At 44.2% G+C, this 22,602-nt stretch overlaps 1 protein-coding gene across 2 annotated transcripts in view; it reads left to right on the forward strand.

The window, feature by feature from the left end:
* The window catches only part of kcnh2b (potassium voltage-gated channel, subfamily H (eag-related), member 2b), a 216,136-nt gene that overhangs the window by 5,925 nt on the left and 187,609 nt on the right, over nt 1–22,602 (forward strand). For both annotated transcript variants that reach the window (XM_040166921.2, XM_040166919.2), the window contains exon 2: nt 21,494–21,724. In XM_040166921.2, coding sequence (XP_040022855.1) covers nt 21,494–21,724 — 231 coding nt within the window. The remainder of the gene's footprint in view (nt 1–21,493; nt 21,725–22,602) is intronic.

The following is a 22,602-nucleotide window of genomic DNA, read 5'->3' on the forward strand; positions in this document are numbered from 1 at the left end:
TCTGGTTCCCTTTTCCTAAAGTTTATACATCTTTAAGCAGGTTTTCGGTTAAATACCTGAATACGGTGTGGTTAACAAATACTTAATAGATCTTGACGTCAGTAAATATCCTTCTGGTAAATTCCAAAGCTTTTTAGTGTCTTAAAAAAGGGGCAGTGGCCATTCAGTAGCTACATGAGGCAAATAACCTGCATCATACAGACTATTGAGCTCTGGACATCGTTGTTGTGCGTACAGGTTCCATTGTGTCCGTGGTGTAGTTTGTCTATGGCCTGATGATATCTTTTTGCTTCTTCTGATTGAATACCCGCCTCAAAGATCAGATAAGTTTGTTCATGAAGATTATCTTTCTGAACATAACTGCAAGTATTATACCTTTGTGTTTACCACAGAGCTTATGTATTAAACACCAATCAAATGGGAAAAAAACAATGCTTAACCTCTGGGGTTGATCTGTAACAGAGGTGCTCAATAGGTCGATCACGATCACACACAAATTAGGCCACGAGGAAACATGGGAGGGTTCCATCTGCAGGCTTGCACGTTGGATTTGTCTGATTGGACTTTTATACTATAAGAATGCAAAGGTGTTGCTTGTAATATAAAGGCTCCTTAAGTTACTATAACGAGTCAGGGTAGAGTAAATACAGTATGAAGGGTCTTCTCCGGGGCTGAGCTTCATTTCTCCGCTCCATCTGTTGTACTCTGCGGGTGTGAACACAGCAGTGCTGCACGGCTGCTGAGGTCAGGAGTGAGTCAGTGCCTCATGATTGCACTTTATCTGTGTGAAATATCTCTCTCTCTCCCTCTTTCAATCTCTTTTCCCACCTTCTTCTGTCTCCCGTTCACACACATACACCCACACGCTACCAAGCGGGCACACAAAAGAACACGCGAGAGGTGAGCGAGCACACACACACACACTTGTAAAACTCTCGGAGCTTGTAAACACTCTTCTCTAACTCCTCCGTTCTGCTCTTTGTCTTGTTTGACAACCGGTTTTCTCTCAGTCTTCCTCCTCCTCTCCATCCCTTCAATGCCCAGCGGATCCTTGCTGTGGGGCCATAACCGCCTTTGTATCTCAAATGAGAATGAATGGCTCCTGCTGACGGGATGCTGAGAGGGGAGAGCTGGTGGTATACATATGCTGTTTGGTTACAAGTGTGGGCTTTCCATTAAAAAAACAACAGAAAAAGCTTAAAAGTCAGAGCTGATTGAGAGGGAGATGAACCCGCAATCTATTTTCTCCACTGATGACACTCACTTAAGTAGTGTAAAAGTTGTATCCCCCCCACATCATCAGTCTTCTCATTGGCTGGGAATTTTATGTTTTCCTACTTGTTGTTTTGGACTACAGCTTTTTCAGGCATTTTGTCCATCCCTTGCTGCCTCTGCTAATCTTGATACCCCAACCTCTTTTAAAGTAATAATTCAGTAGCCAGTGTCTCTGTGTCAAAATCAGCAGTTTACTATAGTTCTGCAAGAATCTAATGTCAAGTATCACAAATAATAATATAATATTAATATGCTTCTGTCTAGACAGTTTGGAAATATTGCGTCAAAAGCAATTTATCATTGTCACGTGTGAGGTGATTGACATTTTAAGCCTAGTTTATGCTTCTGCGTTTGCAGAGAGACTCGAGGAAAAGCAGACGCAAGACCCCTTTGCGTGTTCCTTGCGTGCCTTTTCACACCTCCTTGCGTGCGTCGACCCATTTTTCTAGACTAGCGTCAAAAGCTACGCAAGCCTCCTGCACCCCGCAAGGCTGCGATTGGTCAGCTAACTACATCCTTTACGGAGTCTCTCATTTCCGGTTTCATAGCATAATTCCGCAATTATTAAAACGAAGATTTTACGAGAGAATATATCAGATTGAAGAGCTTTTGTTGGAAGACATCCGTAAATATGACCACTTATACAAGCCGTCATTGGCAGACTATAAGGACGCTCGGATGGCCTCCGATTCATGGAGGGAGATCTCCACAAACGTCGGTTTGCTGGTCGAGGGGTGTCCAAAGTTGTGGAGGAAAATACGGGACAAATGTGTCTGTGATGAAAAGCAACAGTGGCGATGCACGGGGCAAAACGGTCTATGATAAATAAATAAACAAACCAACGACTTCCACACACAAAGACGTGACTCACTAGGTCGAAGTCGACAAAAAACGTTACTCCACCTGGCGGTGAATTGCTTTGCAACACACGCAAGCCTTTTTGAACCATGAATTGAAACGAGCGTGTCAACACGACTGTGCGTAGACGCAGAAGCATGGGCCAGCCTTTAGTTTGTAGCGCTCAATGAGTTAAAGTGGGAGTGCCTGTTTATCGCCTCATCTCTTCTGAGATCCAAAGTTGATGGAGTGCAAAGGTCAAACAAAGCCATGTGAGACATCAGTATTTTGTTCTCTCTTTTCAGCTCGTCGCCTGTAGCTCTATTCGTCACTGCTTTATCTGGTGGCAGCTGCCCTTTTCACTCGCACCCCCATTCATCAAGTCCCTCTCTCTTGAGCTCTTTTTGTCTCCCTCACACATCCTCTCTCAATTCACCTTGACTTCTCTGCCACCCTCAGAGCAGTGACGGCTGCTCACAAAAAAACCCTGGCCAACCCGACTGCCGTTCCAGGGATTAGGCGTAATTTGCATAAATCTACATAACCTCGTTAAGGCAGAGGGAGACGCTGTACACACTGTAGCCTGAGACACTTCAGAGCGAAACAGCCCATTAAGGATTGGGGTGATTATAGGATTATCACTCTTAACGACTGTTGGGTTACTGGACCGCTGTGTACTCTCTCTAAGAAGTGCCCTGTCGCATGACTGATCCCAAGCTGTATGGAATGAGGGAATCCAAGCTTCGAGTCCGGTTACCTTCTGGTTGCACTTGTGTGGGATTTGCATTTGGGTATGTTTTTATTTACATTCAAATTGTTTTAAGTAATCTACAGTGAGATACCAGGTATTAGGAACACAAACATGGTGGTGTGTGGGTTACGGCTGTATAGTTGTTCTCCTTTAAGGCATTGGTAAACCCAAATCTAAATTGCACCCAATAGTTCTTGTAACTTTTCCAAACCGGCAATCTGACAAGCTGGAGGCAAGTTAATCCAACAGGATTTGAAATAGATCTGAAATCAGGGGAATAGAAAATACAAGGGAACAGCAGGGAGCGTGGAGGAAAGTCTAAAGCTTTGGCAAAAATAAGTCTGAGAGATAGAAGTTTTCAATAAAATATTTATTTTTTGATGAACTATGGTCCCATTCAGAGAAAAATAAACCATAGCAAGGTATTCTTGCTAGGGTGGGCTACCTTGTGATTGATGGGTCTTTACCGGGTTTAGGAGTTGTCTGTGGGTTAAGAGTGTTTGTATAAGCCAAAAATAAAAGTTCATTATGGAAAGACACATGGTGCTTTGGCAGCATTTTTATTTTGGGGGAAATGCCAGAAAACACTTATACTGCCGGGAAAACCTGATAAATGGATGTACTGTAATTATTGCTCTGGAACTGCGAGAGAGATGGGGTAGTTTGATGGACTGGGTAACCAAAGGGACTGGTGTGTATTCCAGCTATGAGCTAACAGCTGTTGGCTAGATTGCTTTACAGCAACAGTGCTGCATGATGAACAAGATCTCTGGCACAAATGTAGATTTGACTTAGTTCCCTGGAAGAGTGTTAAACTCCCATTGCTCTCCTCACGGCAAATATGTTGTCATGTAATTAGAACATCAGAATCCGAACCATTTATTTGCCAGGTATGCTAGACATAAAATTAATGTCATTGAGTGTGGTACATACATTGGACAAAAAAAAGGGATAAACTGAATATGAAATATCAACATTAAATGTATAATTCAATTTACAGAAGAATGGATACTAATATACTGCTGGGAACGGCAGGGGGTCCTATTGGGTTAAGAACAAGCGTGTAACTAAATTATTGACGTTAATAGAATTCACTAGAAATCACTAGGATAATTCACAAAATATATAACGGGGCATCACCCTGAGCTAATATGGACTAACACTGCATGAAAAGTGAGATTTTTGTCTCTGTAAACGCCCGGAAAGCGTGTTGTCCAAGGCAAGTCTGTTGTGCAGGCGCCTAGTGTGTGTGGCGCCTCTAACCGGGACTGAGGTGACTCAGAAATGGCGACGACCATACAATCCACCCCGAGACCCCGCCAACAACGCCATCCTCTCCGTCCGACGTGAGCTCTACGGTGGCGGATTTCCAGAGTTCCACCTCGTCATCAGCCAGCACACTTTGTCTCAATTCCAGCAGCTGTAAAAACAACAATGAATCAGTACTTTGTGATCCGTATGGACACAACACATCTATCAATGCACCTGAAAAAAGTTAGCAAATAAACTTTTACCCTTTCTTCTCGCTCGACTCCGCGCTGAATTCTTCGCAGCTTCCGCCCGCAATGAGTGTTCCGGCTGGGAAAACCTGACGCTCCTGCGTACCGTCTCAAAATACGTCTTACAGGCGGCTGGAAAACAATTAAATGAGTGTGGTATGAATAAAAAATCAAACGCAAGTCACAGTAACATTGAACAAGGAAGGAGAAACGGTAAACAGTGTCACTTACACACAATGACGTCTTTATCTAAATCGAAATCTGGACTTTTCCCGGAGCAAATACCAGGTCACCGCCTCATTATGAGGCAAGATTAGTCTGTGAAAACAAAATGTACAGTTATGATCGGTATCCATCCTATGGTATCTATACGTATACATTTCCTTATACCGCAGAATGAAAGTATATTCTTTAAATCTTACCCTTGCCTTACCGGTTCGTAGCGCCTGTAATTCGTCTTGGAGTTGTGAAGACGGCGCACCGCTTCCTGTAAACAACACGGCAAAGAAAATACACTTTAATAAAGCTGTTTCTGCTCACTTGTAAGGCTACTAGGCTACTCTTAGCTTTCGTTTTAGGCTACGCTACTTTTAGCTTAGCTTGCAGTCATTGAACATATTCTTACCGCTATCTTGGGATTGTGCGCCCGTCTCCTCTTCTTTGAGTCAGTTCCTCCCGACTCCAGAGCCGCCAACCTCTTCTCTATGGACAGCAACCTGGAGAGTCCTGAACGCTCCAGTGGAGCGAACCAATCATTGATATCGGCAGTTTGTTGTTGGAGTTGACGAGACAATCCACTGAGAGCATTCAGCAGTTTCTTCTTGTCTGTCTGCGGACTGGCTGAATGTTGCTGACCGCGGAGAGGAGTTGAAGGAGACGTCGTCCTGCCATTATTCACGAACCAGCAAAAACCAAACAAAGGAACTGGAGATACAGTTCTTCTGAATATAGTCTGTTTGTATGCTCGTCTTGCAAGTACTGCTGTATGAGTCAAGCCTATGACCTCACACGTAATTGGACGAGGAGTCTAAGGGTCCTCCAATCACATACGAGGTTATTGTTATACGGAAGGACCAGTATTTGACAAGTAAGACAAATGGTTGGGACAGCTGATATGCTTTATGTAAAGCAGAGTTTTGGTGTCAGCAGAACGACTTTCCCTAGAAAACTGTACAGTGGTGCCTCTTTCTCCATTCCACCAGACAATCTTGGATGAGTCTGGCAATGTTGACAATGTATCATCAGATGTACCCTTGTGTCACTGAGGTTGAATGTTTTGCCATGACATGTAAACGGGTAACATATATGAATGTAACTTACTCAATCCATAGATGCAGAGCAGAAAGGTCAGCATATGTTCATGCTAAGTGGTGTGGAAACACTAACAGTTTTGAGGAACCCGTCCTTGACCCTCTAGCAGAACTACGACCAGCCATTATAAAGCAGTTTATAGTTGTTAATGTTGTGTCAAAGGGTACGGCATTTAAACATGTTCTTGCACACGTTTCCTGGCTTCATCCCCACCCGGACAGACATTTTTATGGAAAGCCAATAGAAGTTTGGGGCTTGCAGGGAACAGACACGTCATACCCAGCATCATTTCTGCCAGTTGAGCGCATTGCTAGAAGATGTGTGGTTAATACATCCTCTCTGCATTTAAGACCAAAGAAAAGGTCACTGTAGTCCTGCCACTATGCACTGTAGTTGAGCTCTAGGAGACTGTGATCTCTGCAGACCCCTCATTCTGATTCAAATGTTGTTTGCATGGAATGCTCATTTTACCTTGATTAAAACTAATTTATTAAAGAAGTTATTTTGTGTATTTTACATAACATTTGCCATTGCTAATGGCGTACACAGTAATCTAGCATATTTTAATTGAATAAATCAATTCAAGCTAAAATGTAAGAGTCTATAATTAAGCTACTGAGCCTGATCTATTTGTACCAGAGATTTTCTTACCTTTTAAAAAAATCACCTGGGCTAAAACTCCCTCTGCAACCCTGATTTGCATTTGTATAGCTCACAGCATTTTCATTTACATGTCAAAGCCTTCCCTAGAATTATGAGGAGGGGGGTCATGGGGGGACAACTGCCAAGGGAGGCCCACGTCAATTTCTGACAATTTATGGCAGTTTTCGGTGTTGCCCGCAAATTGCCGTGAACAGCCGTAAACCTGAAATTCCACAACAATCTACAGTGCCGCATACTGACGAAAATCCCACTTTTCATGCAGTGTAATGACCAATACTATGAATCTCATAATTGATATTCACCCGTTGAGAGTAAGGAAGTTCGAGCTCAAGCAATTTATGTTAACTGTCACCACCATATACAGTGGGAAGAACAAGTATTCGATGCACTGCAGATTTTTGCAGATTTTCCCACTTACAAAGCATGTAGGAGTATGGCGGCAAATCCCTGTCAAAATTCGAGAGCGCAAATCAGGTTGATGCGCGCGCGTAAATCGAGATATTTGCTCGCTTGCAAAACGTGAACTTCCTCGCCGCGAGGTTAGTGTCTGCTCGCGCTCGAAGGTGTTTTTTACGCGTTGCTGTTTTTCTTTTTGACAGTAAGGGGGCGGAGCCAGTGACCATGGTCTCTACATCTGATTGGTTCCAAACCCCGTCTTTGGATTGGCTGGAGTAATGCATCCACACAACTATAGAAGCCCATTTCCGCACTACAGAAAGGGGATAGAAAGTCGAAATGAGATAAAACGTTGTCAAAAAACGCCCCCCTTCGGTAATCGTAGTGGACCGTAGATGACAACCAGCTACAACAGGGGTGCTCAATACGTCGATCGCGATCTACCAGTCGATCTCCAAGGTACTATTGGTAGATCGCATGACAAGGTGAGGTGACATTGTCATGAACTGACGCTATACAAATAAAGTTGAGTTGTTTTGAATAAAAAAACTAGACGTCAGCCTATCAGCCATCCCGTCACTTGATTGATACACAGGACAACCAGTCAGATGACATCTGATTTTTTCCCCCGTACAATTAGGTCACTGTGCGTGTTCAAACAACGCCCCTGAGCGCTGCAAAGCTAACAAGCTAGTCGTTAGTTACATCCTAATTTTTCGCTCAGTTTTTTCCTCTTAAACGTAAGATAGGGTGTAAAAATGAGTGGGGGAGCTGGACCAAGTAAAAAGAAAAAAAACTATCACTTTCATACGGAGTGGGAGGGGGACGACTTTTTTTTCACGATGACATTTTCAAAGTGCGTTTGTCTCGTCTGCCAGTCTACCGTCGCAATACCAAAGAAGGGAAATGTGGAGCGGCATTTTCGGACTCTTCATGGAAAATACGACACTGGACTATGTATCCCTGGCTGATTCAATTCAGTGCAAGTCATCAGAGTGAGCTCAGGTGATGGCAAAAAATGTACATAATTATGTTGTTCAGTCTGTTCAGTTCTGAATTATGTTGTGTTGTGCAACATATGTGGTTATACATCAACATAAGTTGTAAGAATCCTCAATATATTTCTCAATAAATATAATGGGTAGATCATTTTGAACTGGTCATTTCAAAAGTAGCTCCCATGCTGAAAAAGTGTGAGCACCCCTGAGCTACAACCATCAATTACCATAATTTCCGGCACATTAAAAGCAATTTTCTTCTCCCGATCCTTCAGGTTTTCGGGGCTGTCACTGGGCAACACAAATTTCCATGGAGTTTAGACCAAAAAGCTGTATTTTCGTCCCATCAGACCACATGACCTTCTCTCATACCTCCTCTCGATCGTCCAGACGGTCATTGCAAACTTCAGACGGGCCTGGACATGCGCTGGCTTGAGGAGGGGGACTATCCGTGCGCTGCAGGATGTTAATCAGTGACGGCAGGTTGTGTCACTAATAGTTTTCTTTGAGACTGTGGTCCCAGCTCTCTTCAGGTCATTGAACAGGTCCTGCCGTGTAGTTCTTCTCATGATCATTGATGCCCCACGAGGTGAGATCTTGAATGGACCCCCAGACCGAGGGAGAGTGACCGTCATCTTGAACTTCTTCCATTTTCTAATAATTGCGCCAACAGTTGTTGCCTTCTCACCAAGCTGCTTGCCTATTGTCGTCTAGCTGATCCCAGCCTTGAGCAGGTCTAACAATTTTATACCCGATACCTGGGTTACTTCCTTACACAGCCATCTGGTATTGGCCATTGTGGGGAGGTTGAAGTCTGTTTGAATAAGTGTGTGGGCAGGTGGAGTTAATACAGGTAATAAGTGGAGGAGGGCTTCCGAAAGACAAACTAACAGGTCTGTGAGAGCCAGAATTCTTACTGGTTGGTAGGTGATCAAATACTTAGGTTATGCAATAAACTGCAAAATATATTTTTTAAATTCCACAATGTGATTTTCTGGATTTAAAGTAAACAGGAAAAATGTTCTTTAATATATAACAGGGTTTATTAACTCACAGAAACACCGATCAACCTCAACTATGACTGCAACGATCAATCCCTAAAACACTTTTTATAAACCCACTCACTAAATAATCAATCAATTAAATAAGTGTGTGTGTGTGTGTGTGTGTATGTGTGCGCGATGTCGATTGTCCATGAGCGGAATGTTTCTTATCAATATAAATCAGTATGGTTGGACTTGTATGCGGTTACGAATCGTTAATCAACATACAATATGGGTAGAGATACGAAAGAAAATAGCAAATGGATCTTTTAGCATAATAACGTTGCCATTTTAAATCCATTGCAGCAAAACTCACAAAATCAGATCAACAGGCCATATGATGACATTTGCAGGTACACACTGAAACGTAAATCAACACTGTGATCAGCACGGTGATAGCGGAGTCGTTGATCCGGGCTATATAGTATCACGTTATTTCTTTAACCAGGTAAAATCAATTCCCATTTACAATGATTACCTGGCCAAGAGGCAGTAGCCCAGTCCACACAAGTGACACAAACAGCACAGATACATACAATATGACAAACACATGCAAAAACAACATAACATTAAGTTAATAAACACTTTGTAAAAAATGGAACAGAGCGAGAAGTGAGGGCTGATCAGCAAGTACAGCAATCAACTACGTCTTGTTGCAGCTTTTGTTTGAACATGTTGAGAGGTGAGGGCTTTTAGTTTGAGCGTGTTTTGTACTGCGTTCCAATCATTTGTCTTGTTTCAATAGAGGAAACCCAGTTTGGCTTTGACTTTAGCCAGAAGGATATTACTGTGTATGTTAAATGAGAGAGATGAGTCCAACCAGAAGCCAAGGTATTTGTAGGAGCTGACTAACTCCAGCTCCCAGCCATCAGCACTGTAGATCTTGGGAGGGCTGGAGATGATGAGTTTTTTTCCGGTCAAACCGCATACATTTGGTCTTTTTGGAGTTGAGGAGCAGTTGGAGGAGGTGGAAGGACTGTTTGATGGAGGTGAGGCTTTGTTGAAGAATGGTCACAGCAGAGTGAAGTGAGGGACCAGCTGAATATATAATGGTGTCATCAGCATACGGATGAATACAGAAATTTTCACCAGCTTTGGCCACATCCTTAATATAAATGGAGAACAAAATAGGATCTAAGATGGAGCCTTGAGGCACACCTTTCGAAATGTTAAGAGGTTCAGACATGATGTTTTCCGACTTAACCCGCTGGACACGACCAGCCAGGTAGCTAGCAAACCTGTTGAAACATCCACTGGACAAGCCAGTGCTGGTAAGTCTTTGCAGGAGAACGTTATGGTTGACAGAGTCAAAAGCCGTGGCTTAAAGGCAGCTACACAAGTCTGGTTGTTGTCCATGGCGGTGATAATGTCATCAAGAAGAAGTCATTTTCATTGCCAAATATTATTTTACACATACAGGAAATTGTTCTCTGCATTTAACCCATCTCACACAGTGGGAGCAGTGTGCTGCCGTAAAGGCGCCCGGGGAGCGGTTAGGGGTTGGGTGTCTTGCTCAGGGAGACTTCGACATGGAACATGGAGCAGCCGGGGTCAGAACCGCCAACCCTGCGGTTCCCGGCTCCCGACTTCGTTCAATGTCTCACTATGGGATGCACGCCCCGCTGCAGACCTCCAGAAGCATTTATCTCATTACGCCAATCCTGATTGGCTGGTGAAACGTGTCCGTCCGCCGCAGGTAGACAGATAGGAGCATATCTCGCGTCTTGGGCTAGTTGGCTGAACTGTCCACAGACCGATCTTATTTAGCTTCTGTCGCCGGGCGCTAGCTAGCCTTGGATGTTTTTTCCGCTTCGTCGGTCACACCAGATCAAATGTTGTGCTTTCCTCGCCCTCCACGGCTTGGTTGGCACTGTCCTCGACGCCTCACCATGGCTGTTCGAGTACCGAGGGTTAGCACACAAGTTAATCTCTCGAACTTTCGGTTAGCACACCAGCTAACTGCCTCGACTCCCTGCCTGCACAGCTCGCGGGGCATGGAGGCTAAAACCCCTCACACTGGGGCCCGTACTTGTCGCTGTGGGTACAAGATATCGAGCAGTAATCTACACTGGGTCTGCTCGAGCTGCCTAGGGCTGGAACACGCCCGGGTAGCTATCGACGTCCCCGGCTCGTGTCAGCACTGTGCGGTGTTCACCTTGAGTCTCCGCAGACGGCTAGCCCGCCAGGCTAGCCTGCCTGGACGGGACCCCTATCTCCCTCCCGGCGGCGTCGAGGACGGAGGGATGACGGGGGTCGTTGCTGTGCCGGCACCGCAGGTTAGCGCCAGCTAGGGCTTCCAGCTCGACCTAGCCGCGGTCCCTCCGCAGGAGGAAGATGTCCTGGAACTGGACTATGGGGACGACCTCATATCAGAGGATGAAGATGAGGACAACCTCCAAAAAGGAGGACGAAGCTCTCCAGCTTTGCCTCCCCCGAAAGTCCCCGGCTCCCACTCCACCTGCGCAGCGAAAAACCTTCGCACAGGCCGCCCCACAGGCTTTAAAACTCCTAAACAGCCGAAATCCCATTGTTGGGAGCGGCTAGGGGGTTGTATTAGGTTACTAGCAAATGAGGAACTAACTTATGGACATTACTAGAATTATTAATAATCACTAATATACTAAATAAATAAATAACGGGGCACCACCCTAAACTAACATGGACCAATAACCTATACTATAAATCAAGTCTCATTGATATTCACTCCTTGAGAGTGAAGATGTTGGAAGGATTTAAGTTCGAGCACTGGCAATGTATGTCAACTGTCACCACCATATAAATGCACAAGTAAACACAGCAAAACTGTGTGTATGTGTGTGGGTATGTGCGTGTGAGTGACGAGGGGGGTGCTGGGAAGGAACGACGGTGGGGTTGCGCGCAACAATAAGCCGACACCCGCTGTCATCCCCCGGCGGAAAGCCACAGCTTTTCCCCGAGAGTGAGCTGTGTGGCCCCCGCCGCTGCGCTGTCCTCCCGGGAGAACCCGGGGACCACATCATTCTTCCACCGGGGGAGGCCACCTCTGCACCGCGGCGGGCGCCTCTCATGGTGGAGGGGCTGCAGTGTGTGCCCACTCTCTCCCACAGATGGGAGAGATTGAGTGCGCTCCCAGCCTCGCCCTGGGTGTTAAGGACGATCCCGCGGTTCGCCGGTATGATACACTCCCAGGCTCAGGGAGAGTCTGCTCATGTTTTGCAGGAGGAAATTCTCTCACTGTTGAACAAAGGAGCAATCTGTGTCGTACCTCCCGCACAGGGTCAGAGTGGTTTTTACTCCAGGTATTTTCTGGTCCCCAATCTACGTGATCTGAACAAATATCTCAGGAAGTACAAGTTCAGGATACTGACACACGCATCTCTGCTGCGCCTCGTACGACAGGGCGATTGGTTCACTCCTGTCGATCTAAAAGGCGTATATTTCCACATCCCAATTTACCCTCCCCACAGAAAGTAACTAAGACTTGCTTTCCAGGGGATCGGTTACGAGTACCGGGTTCTCCCTTTTGGTCTGTCTTTAAGCCCGAGGGTGTCAATAGGAGGTGGCAATAGCCCCGGTGAGACGGAAGGGCATGCGCCTGGCCACATATCTGGACGATTGGCTGCTGTTGGCACAATCGGAACAGGAGGCCGTAGCGCGCACACGTATTCTCGTGCGTCACCTATCCGACCTGGGTTTCGTGATAAACGCGGAAAAGAGCGTGTTCTCCCCGACATAGGGCATGAGATATTTAAGGTAGGTGGTACTACCTGCGGCGGACGGACACGTTTCACCAGCCAATCAGGCGTATTGGCGTAATGAGATTAATGCTTCTGAGGTCTGCAGCGGGGCGTGCATCCCATAGTGAGACATCTCACTCATATTACTCAGAGAACCGGGGTTATGTAAATGGTAAATGGACTGTACTTGTATAGCGCTTTTCTAGTCTTCCAACCACTCAAAGCGCTTTAACACTACATGACATCATTCACCCATTCATACACTGATGACAGGAGAACCATACACAGTGACACCTGCCATCAGTAACTACCATTCATACACTGTAGTCGCAGCTACAGGAGCAATGTTGGGTTAAGTGTCTTGCCCAAGACACAACGACATGCAGGTTAGCCGGGCCTGGGATCGAACCCACAACCCTCTGATTGGAGGACGACCGTGCTCCCCACTCACCCACAGTCGCCCCATGTAAATAACCTAAAGTTTATGTACGAGTTTCCCTATGACTTTGGCCAGATAGGGAAAAGTGGAAATTGGCCTGTAGCTGTTCGGGCCAGAGCCTCCTTTTTAAAGCGGGACAATCGTAGCTGATTTCCAGTTAAGGTGGAAAAAGGACAAATGAAATGACACGTTAAACAGGCTTGTAATAGGGGAAGCAATAATAAGAGCGGCTGATTTTAAAAACACAGGGTCGAGCCCATCAGATCCAGCTGACTTGTTTGAATCTAACTTAATGAGTCCATCCAGGACTTCTGAAACCTCAACAGGTTGAAGGGAGAAACAGTTAATGCTGGGTGAAGAAGAAGTGTTAGATTAATCTATTTCAATGACAGCTGCAATACATTTGATGATTACATAACTTAATAACAACTAGAATAAAAATCAAAGTTCATGTAAAACACTTCTGCTCATACTCTTTAGATGGGATCGAACGGTCGTTTTCGCTGTTATTTCAGCAGTATTCAACAGTGTCAGGAGATGCACATCTGTTGGGGGCTGCACAAAACAGAGAACATGCACTTGCTGGGGGGCCCTTTCCTCGCTGAGTAAAACAGACGCTGTAGAATACCATGAAAACAAACAATGAAAATACCAATGTCACAATGGTAAAACGGCAACAACAATCAAGACTTAATTGATAATCCCTGAAATACAATCAGATGACAAATTCCATCAGGTGGCGTAATGCATGGTCCAAATCGCTGATCTGTGGACGGCAGTCCCCAAACCTATGGGATATATTGTTTACTTCCCATTAAAAGGTGTATGGTTAAACCAGGAGAGAATGATGCTTTGATTGCAAACTCTGTGATCTTGCTCTTGAAAGCTGTGGGGAAATGATTCAGTCCAACTAAATAACTAATAACCCTCATGTCTGACTGTACATAGCAAACACCAATAAACCCCCATCTGTAAGCTGCTATGGGTTTGTGACCGGTGCAGAAAAAGCAGGAATACACACGGACACTGGCCGGCTGCTTAGATTGGAAACAAGGCACTGTATTGATCTTTTCAGGAGGGTCAGCTTGCTCAGTTTGAGAATTTAGCATGTGTTACATTTTCAGTTTCCATGGTAATTGAGACAAAAAAAAGAAATCTCATCAGAGCACAAATATTTGACTTGTGGTTTTACGGTCTGTCACTATAAAACCACAAGTCAAATATTTGTCCTCCCTTTGTCTGTTTTTTTTTTCTTCTCTCAATAGGTCTCCCTGTTTCATCCTTTCTTTACAGCAAAGCTGGTTTGTTGACTTGTGCTTCTAATACATGGGCTTCCCTCCTTATCCGCCTACGCAGTGTACTCAGGGAGATTCCGAATGCATACGGTCTCCCTCACACACGCACAGGGACACACAAACCCGCTGCATGCAAGCACGCTGACTGGCACACTGGAGAGCCCCCAAGGGCTGGTCTTTGTGAATTATTCAGTCAGCGTTGGCGGGTCTGCGTGAACGTGTCTTGTGTCTAAGATCTTATATATCTGTGTGTTAGATCCGTGCATGTCTCAAGAATCTGAGCAGATTTTCTTGAGTGTGTGTGTCTGAGAATATAAAATGGTATTTTCCTCCTGAGCAGCAGCTGGTATTTAATCAGCTTCTCCATCAGGTCCCTTTTGCTCAGGCCTCAAAAGCTCATTAGGAGGAAATTGCAGGGAGAAGCAAGATGCGGTCAGTGATGTCGACAAGGGTGGGGACTTCTGCCGGGGGGTTTAGATCACTCACTGACAGTGATCAATAACTAACTATATAACTGGGAAATGCTGGATTTCAGGCCTCAGTCGTGCTTTGTTCTGCTTATCCTCATTTTCTTTTTACCAAGAGAGGCATTCTCCACAAGAATCATCACAGCATCCCCACACGATACACTTGCATTAAATGATGGAACCTCACAGTTCATGCTCACTGTCAACACATGAAGCAGTGTATGCTGTATATGGTAAGCAGGGAGCGAGGGCTTGGAGCAGGGTTGTGCAATTAAAGATTTGATCAAAATTGCAACATGCAAAACCTGTTAAATGTGTGTCAAAATTCCAGCACTTATAAATTAAACATGGTATTGAAGACCTGACCTATTGATGTCCTGACCTGAACATGATATTCTACAGATTCCTGTAAAAATAATACATTATTCAATATAATAAAGTAATGACAGAAGAGAATTTTACAAATTGGCATTCTCTGCTTATTTCGCAAGTCACATTAAACACATTTTCAGTCAAAAATAATTGCACTATGACATTTTTATCAAAGCGATCGATCAATGTCGGTTATTATTGAACGTGTTGTTTTACTTCTCACGCTGATGACGCTGTTGAGTGACCCTTGTGAGCTCTTTAGTAGCGTAGACACCTGCAGGTTACTAGAGTTCAACAGAAGTACTGACCTTACAGAGCCTATTTGAGAGAAGCATGGTCCAAACATGATGGAAAAAGACACGACCAGCCAGGTAACTACCAATTCCTTTGTTTAATTCGAACAGTTCCCCTGCTGGCTCCAAATATTGCCGTCTCTCCCCCTTTCCTCCCCGAATGCTGTGGCTTAATGCTACAGTACCTGAAATAATGGCAGCTTTCCCTCACGTCCAGCAGTGGCCCGACATCTGCTGTCTCTCTTGTTGATCTTCTCGTTTTTTTTTCTTTTTACATCTATATGTTTGAACACTTTTAGATTGTTTGTTTTTTGTGACAACATGAATCGATGCATGACTCAGAAGGACTCCGGCTCCTGTGAGAGACTTTAACAGCTCGCTTCTGTTGGCCATTATCGGTCACTGAAAACCACAAAGGCTTGAAAGTGAAATGTGCTACACAAACACACATCTCTGCCTCTGTATTACCTAGTGCTCCGTGCAGCTAGACAAACCCATCACGCTTTATGAGCCTCAGAGGTGCCGTTGCTTTTGCTAATTCATGGAGGCAGGCTGTAAAGCGCATCCACACAACCAATCTCCAATGTTTCCATGAATATGTGAACAGGCTCCGTCGCTTGGTTCATGTCTCCAACGCAAGCAGCCTGTTAAACCCAGGATGTGCCACCTATGTGTTATTTTTGGAGCATTTCTGCTTGATTTAGATGGTTATTGAAATAGGAATGGGAAAAAGAGAGAGACACAGAGATATGCAGCACAAGCAATTCTACTAATGTTATCTCCCATTTCAATTTACAATGTAAATTGTGTGTGTGTGTGTCTGTATATGTGTATATATATAGATATTTGAATTATGTTATCGAGCAAATTTAGCGTTGAATTAGAAAGTAGAGCATTGTCTTGGTGCATGCTGAGCAACTGCCTTTCCTCTGCTCTGATTAGAGCCCTTTTATTTATCAGCCGGTGAAGTGCTTGCTGTGTCTCCGTACGTCTAACTCAGGGTCACGCTGTGTCCTGTCTTGCTGCGTTCTCTCTGGTTCCATTCCTGATCCTCTTCCCCTCCAAAGTTTGTTCGATGCAGCCTCGTCTGGTTCTGTTCTAGAAGTCCAATGTGTGTTAGAGTGAACACAGTACTCACAGCTGCACACTAAAATGCACTCCATCAATACGGCAATATCCCATGTAATGCCTGGACAATTGATAAAGGGACAAAACTTTCCAACATAAATCACTCCTCTACAGCTTCGAAACTCATTCCATCATAACAATTACTATGGAAGTTGTTATTATTCCTCCAGAACAATGTGGTACACAATAATGTTGCACGCTGTATCAATACTAAAAAGGTATTTTATATAGAACAAATTAAAAAGAAAAATAAATTACAAATAAGTTAAAAACAGATGGAAGGGGCACAAACCGTTTTTGTTCGGGGTGAGAGGGGTTGACTACAATCTTTCTAGCTCGCTTCAGGGTCCTGAAAGCCATTGTTTTGAGGTAGGTCACTACCTGCACAGCTGACACACAGTAAGACATGAGCTAATCAATGTTGTCTAAGATCGAAGTAGGCCCGACTGTGCATCGGGGGTGCCCAATAGGTCGATCACCAAGGCAATGCCTGTAGATTGACTCCCATTGGAAAAATAAAAATCTGGTTGGGTTCATCCTTGCTTACTAATGTAGACATGTATTTTCATTTAAAAAGCAACCCTGGCTGACTTCAATAAGTAGAGGTCATCCAAGTAAGGTAATGACCAAGCATATGTGGAATGAATATGTGACAGACAAGAGGCTCTTAGTTTTGTTCTCAAGGAATGTAACGTTGGAGTTGTTGTCCCGTGTGGTTACCGCTATTAGTCGTTCGCCCAACTACTACCTGGAGGGTAGATTGCCATTACTTTGTTGATTTTGAAAAGTGTCTCACTAGCCTGTAGCTGTGTTTCGATTGCCGTTGCGGTAGACCTGGGATGGACCTTCCGACAACTTCCAATGGCATGTTCTGGCCTACGGGGGACCTTCCTGCTTGCGTCATCAGATTTACCTCCACTGCTCCTGTTGCCCAGCAATCTGTTCCGCTTGACAGTAAAAGCCTTAAAACCTCAAAAACGATTGAGATTGAAAAGATAATCTTATTTCATCCTCCAGAGCATGATAGATTTTAGGCTAAGAAGAATATTTTCTGGTTATTTTAAATTAAAATGAAATGAGTTAAGCCATGTTCTTTCAGCGAAAAGTAATATTTCAGTCTTAAGGCAGAAGAAATCAATCAATACTGTCAATAAAAACTTGTATGCAGACTTTTAATTTTTTTCTTGTATAGGATACAAGCTGTTTTAACTACTGCTTTAGCTACAGTACCTGAATGTCAACACACATTGTTCTCTTCCCCCTGGCTCCATAAAAAAAAAACTAAATGTAGAGTTAGTTCATAATCACAAAACAAAAGAAGCAAAGCGACCACGTTGAGTGTCTGTCAATAAAACCGTCACAACCTCAGTAAGTGTGAAAGTTGAGGCATTAAAGTTACTTTTCACTAATAACTACGGCCGAATGCTCAGGTTCAGGTGAGGGGGCAGTCTGGGTTAACGGGCTGTATGGTAGTTGTAGTCAATGTTATCACTAGGAACGCTTAAGGCTGGCGCATGCTTCTGCGTTTGCGTCTGCGTCGACGCACTCGTTTCAATTCATGGTTCTGCGTGTGTTGCAGAGCAATTCACCGCCAGAACAGCAGGCGGAGTGACGTGTTTTTGTTGAAGACGACCTAGAAAGTCACGTCTATTTATTTATTTATCATAGGCTTTACTGCCCCGTGCATCGCCACTGCTGCTTTTCATCGCGAACACATTTGTCCCGTATTTTCCTCCACAACTTGTGCACCTCTCGACCGGCAAATCGGCGTTTGCGGCGATCTCCCTCCGTGAATCCAACCCGCTTCTACAACCCGCCAATGACGGCTTGTATAAGCGGCCATATTTACGCATTTCTTCCGACAGAAGTTCTTCAATCTGATCCGTTTAATAATGGCGGTATCGGGCTATGAAAGCGGAAATGTGAGACCCTGTAAAGGATGTAGTTAGCGGACCAATCGCAGACTTGTGCGCTGCGGGAGGCTTGCAAAATGAAAAATGGCTCGACACACGCAAGGACGCAAGGAGGTGTGAAAAGCGACGCAAGGGACACGCAGGGGGTCTTGCGTCTGCGTCGCTCTGAAAACGCAGAAGCATAAACTAGGCTTTAGTTCTTGCGTATTGTATGTATGTGTATTTAAAAACAGAGTATTGGTTACCAACTTAAGCCATTTTATAAACTAAGATGTTATATATATTATAACATTTAGATAATTGAGGGAATTCTATTACTACTGCTTCTAAATGCTGAAAAGTTAGCCTTAAAATGCAGAGATCAAAATCCATGTTTATTTGTATTTAGCAGTTAAAGAGCCGGATATTCCCTTCAGGGGTTGGCAAAGACCATCCACGTAAAACAAAAAAGGAGTGATAGATTCATCAGGTGGGCATAAACACCACTCCAAATGCAGACTAATGTTGCTCTCCAACTTCTGGAGGTATATAAATAAGCAATTGTTTGCTAAGAAAATGTCTAGCCTGGCAGGAAATTGACAGGAAATGACTGTAGGGAGAAGGGTAATCACAGGCAGTAAACCCCCCCCCCGGCACCAATGCTAATCGCATGCGTTACGGTCCATCTGCACCACAACCCATCCACGCCGTTACATTTTTTTTACTGCCCTCATTAAAACAGTGACATCCTGTCCCTTTTGTTGTAACAGTGTTGGGTGCCTCCAGCGAAGGGAAGGCAAATGAAGCAGTGTCCTATGTAATGAATGTGCATTATTGCCTTTGAAATATTTTTTTGGTCTTCTATTTTGTTGTCTTTAATGTCTTTCTTCATATTTTTTATATTTCTGTTTTTCTATTCTACATGTACTATTGACAGCAATATGTAACTGGAGACAAATTCCATGTATGTGTAAACATACATGGCCAATAAAGCCGATTCTGAATCTGATTCCTAGTTTTCTTATATAGAGAATTTACCTTCCACCCTTTTTTTGAAGTCTGTGTTCAGCGAGTAACTTAAATGTTGTCGTGCTGGCAATCTGTGCCCTTTGTATGAACTTATTAGCTTCTGTGGAATATTAGAGGTAAAGATATTTACTTACAGTATACGCTACATACTCTCACCCTTACAAGGAGTAATTCAGCTGATTAAGTTGAACTGAATTCAGAGTTCCCAACAGTCCATTTACTTGATGTGGGATAATTACTAAGAAATATGATCGGTTCCTTCCCTTGTCTTAGATCCCCGGATGGAACACTTTGTCTTTATCGCTTCCCCTCTTCTCCAAATCTTCCCCCATATTTTACCACTCTCGAATGATCAATTAATCTAATTAATTAGACTGTCATTCTTCCCTCCCCATGTCTCTCTGTCCCACCATCTAATTTTCATTGGTTTATTCATCTTGTCTAGCCCTCAGACTGTCTCTTGCTTCCCCTATCCTTTCCCTGTCACCGGGCAATACTCCTTCCCTCTAACCATCCTCATGGCTATTTATGAGCGCAGTGTGCTCACAGTGGGGCCCGATACTAATCGAAGGGAACAGGGAACATAGGAGCTCTTCAGAAGTGGCAGCTCTTTAGTTGAGGCCATCTATCAGCCTGACACAGCATCACGCTGGAGCAGCACAAACGCAATCTCACATCCCCAGAGGCCTTATGCACATGGAGACATCCATGCTGTTTGTTTGGCGGCTACTGTGGGTGAGTGGGGAGCACGGTCGTCCTCCAATCAGAGGGTTGGGGGTTCAATCCCATGCCCGGCTAACCTGATGTGCCGATGTGTCCTTGGGTACTTGCTCCTGTAGCTGTGACTACAGTGTGTGAATGTTAGTTAATGTTAATGACGGCCAGGTGGCACTGTGTATGGTAGCTCCTTTCATCAGTGTATGAATGGGTGAACGATGACATGAAGTGTTAAAGCACTTTGAGTGGTTGGAAGACTAGAAAAGCACTATACAAGACATTTACCACCCCAGAGAATCAGTTTCCACAAAGCGTAATACTTGTTATTAATTCCCAGTGTTCTGCGAGGTAAATGGTGCCCCTCCCATTGCTTAAAGAAAAAAGAAAACCCATGATAAAATCATTTTCGGCCTTAATTGATTGGTGGTTAACTCATTTATAACATGTTAATGTGCAGCCCTAGTATTTAACAATGATTTATTAAATATTCATAAATATTAATTTTACAAATGCTTGAGATTGGACCCCATACTCAATAATCCAGGGGCAAGGATGCTGAGGTCGGATAACTCATTTAAATCCCCCCTGTGGAGTCCAGACACTGGTGGCTGTAGTGAAGACAGTGGCTGCACTCTTATGATGAGCGTTCCTTTGCTCCTGGTGGAGGTATTTGGGTGGAGGAGGGTCGAATGGACGATGAATTGACAACTCACGGCAGCGGAGAAGGGAACAGTTTTTAAAGTTTGACAGAGATGCAATTGGTTTATGGAAAAGGGTACCAATCTTTTGGGGGGAAAAAAAATTCTGGTACCAAATGGCCCACTGACCGGTACCGATCCCGTGGCCCAGCTGTTTGGGACCTCTGCTCTAAGATACCGTTAAGTTAATTTTGTTTCATTTTATTTTCTATATAGCGCCAGATCCCAAATTCAGTTTATTGACTCCATTAATCTGCATACAATCAAAATTGAATTTTCCTTAAGGAATAAGATTATTTTTGGAAAAAATTGAATTAATCTTTGTGGCAACTCTGCCTTGGTAGAGAGCATGGTTTTCCTTCACTCAGATGATCAGCAACTCGATCCCCTCTCTGCTAATTTGCATGTCAATGTGTCCTTGGGCAAGCCACTTAACCCGAGCTGTGACTACGGTGCGTGAATGAATGCCTGCAGAGAAAGCTGTTTGTTTCAGCAGCACATTATTGGTAAGGGACGACAGTTAAAATGTCCCTTTTTAACATTGCATTAGCCCTTTCCAAAATGAGTTTGAGAGAAAACAATACTTATTATCATTCGCGAGTTTAATTGAATTTGGTTAAATACACGTTTTTTTTCCGGTGTCTTGACACAAACTTCTGTTGTTGCTTCAACAGGTCGCAAGTTTGTCATCGCCAATGCAAGAGTGGAGAACTGTGCCATCATCTTCTGCAATGACGGCTTCTGCCACATGTGCGGTTACTCGCGTGCCGAGGTCATGCAGAAGCCGTGCACGTGTAACTTCCTGTACGGACCTGACACCAAGCGGCTGGCCATCGCCCAGATGGCTCAGGCCCTGCTGGGATCGGAGGAGAGGAAAGTGGAGATAAACCTTTACCGCAAAGATGGTAGGAACAAACTCCCACAGGGTTTTGAGAGGTTTGTGTGGAAGAGAAAGGATGTGAAATGCTGTTTTTCTTTGGCCTGTTGAGTCGTACAGGAAATGGATCTGGTTGATGTATAACAGTTGGAGGTGACCGTGAGGTTGTCACTGAAATGTAGGTTGACAGTTTGTTTACATTTTGGAGAAAAATAACTGTTTGCTGCATCATTTGAGAAAAACAAAGATATCAGAAGATTTACTGTGGTATTTGCTTGTGTCAGTTAACAGCTTCCTGGGCTACGGCCAAAGTATATGCTTGACATTTTCCACCTGTAGAGAGACACCAAAGCAGCAAGAGGAGGGGAGCAGAGAGAGCAAGAAAGAGACCGAGGGGAGGGCTTAAACAAACTGAGGGGAAGCAAGAGAACCATCCTGAAATATCCTTGCTCAAACAACTCCCATCCTTTAACTAGACCTTCAGTTTGATGTCAACTAGACATTCTGTCTCAAAATCAGTCCACAGAGATAAACACGTGGCAAAGCACTCAGGCAGTCCTATGTGAAAGCTCCCCTACAACAGTAGGTGTCTTCAGAATCACGTTCTGCCATGATGACACACACTATGACAATGAGAGGGGTATAGAAACAAGAAAATGTCAGAAAATGTATTTCCCATGTAATCTTAAGGCTGTGTTCATGGTAGGAGAAAGCAATTAAAAGAGAGGGAGCAACACAAAGAGATGGCGCCAGCCGTCTCCACTCAAGTGATGCTTCTAAGAAGGGCTTTACCAATTCAACCCTCCCCTCTGCACATTTCCCATTCCTATGTTTATACTGAAGATGTGGACCCAAATACAGACGTGCGCACACACACAAAAGGCGATCTGCTATACAAAAGTAGCT

The sequence above is a fragment of the Gasterosteus aculeatus genome, chromosome 21 (genome assembly GCF_964276395.1).
Source record: "Gasterosteus aculeatus chromosome 21, fGasAcu3.hap1.1, whole genome shotgun sequence".
Lineage (NCBI taxonomy): Eukaryota > Metazoa > Chordata > Actinopteri > Perciformes > Gasterosteidae > Gasterosteus > Gasterosteus aculeatus.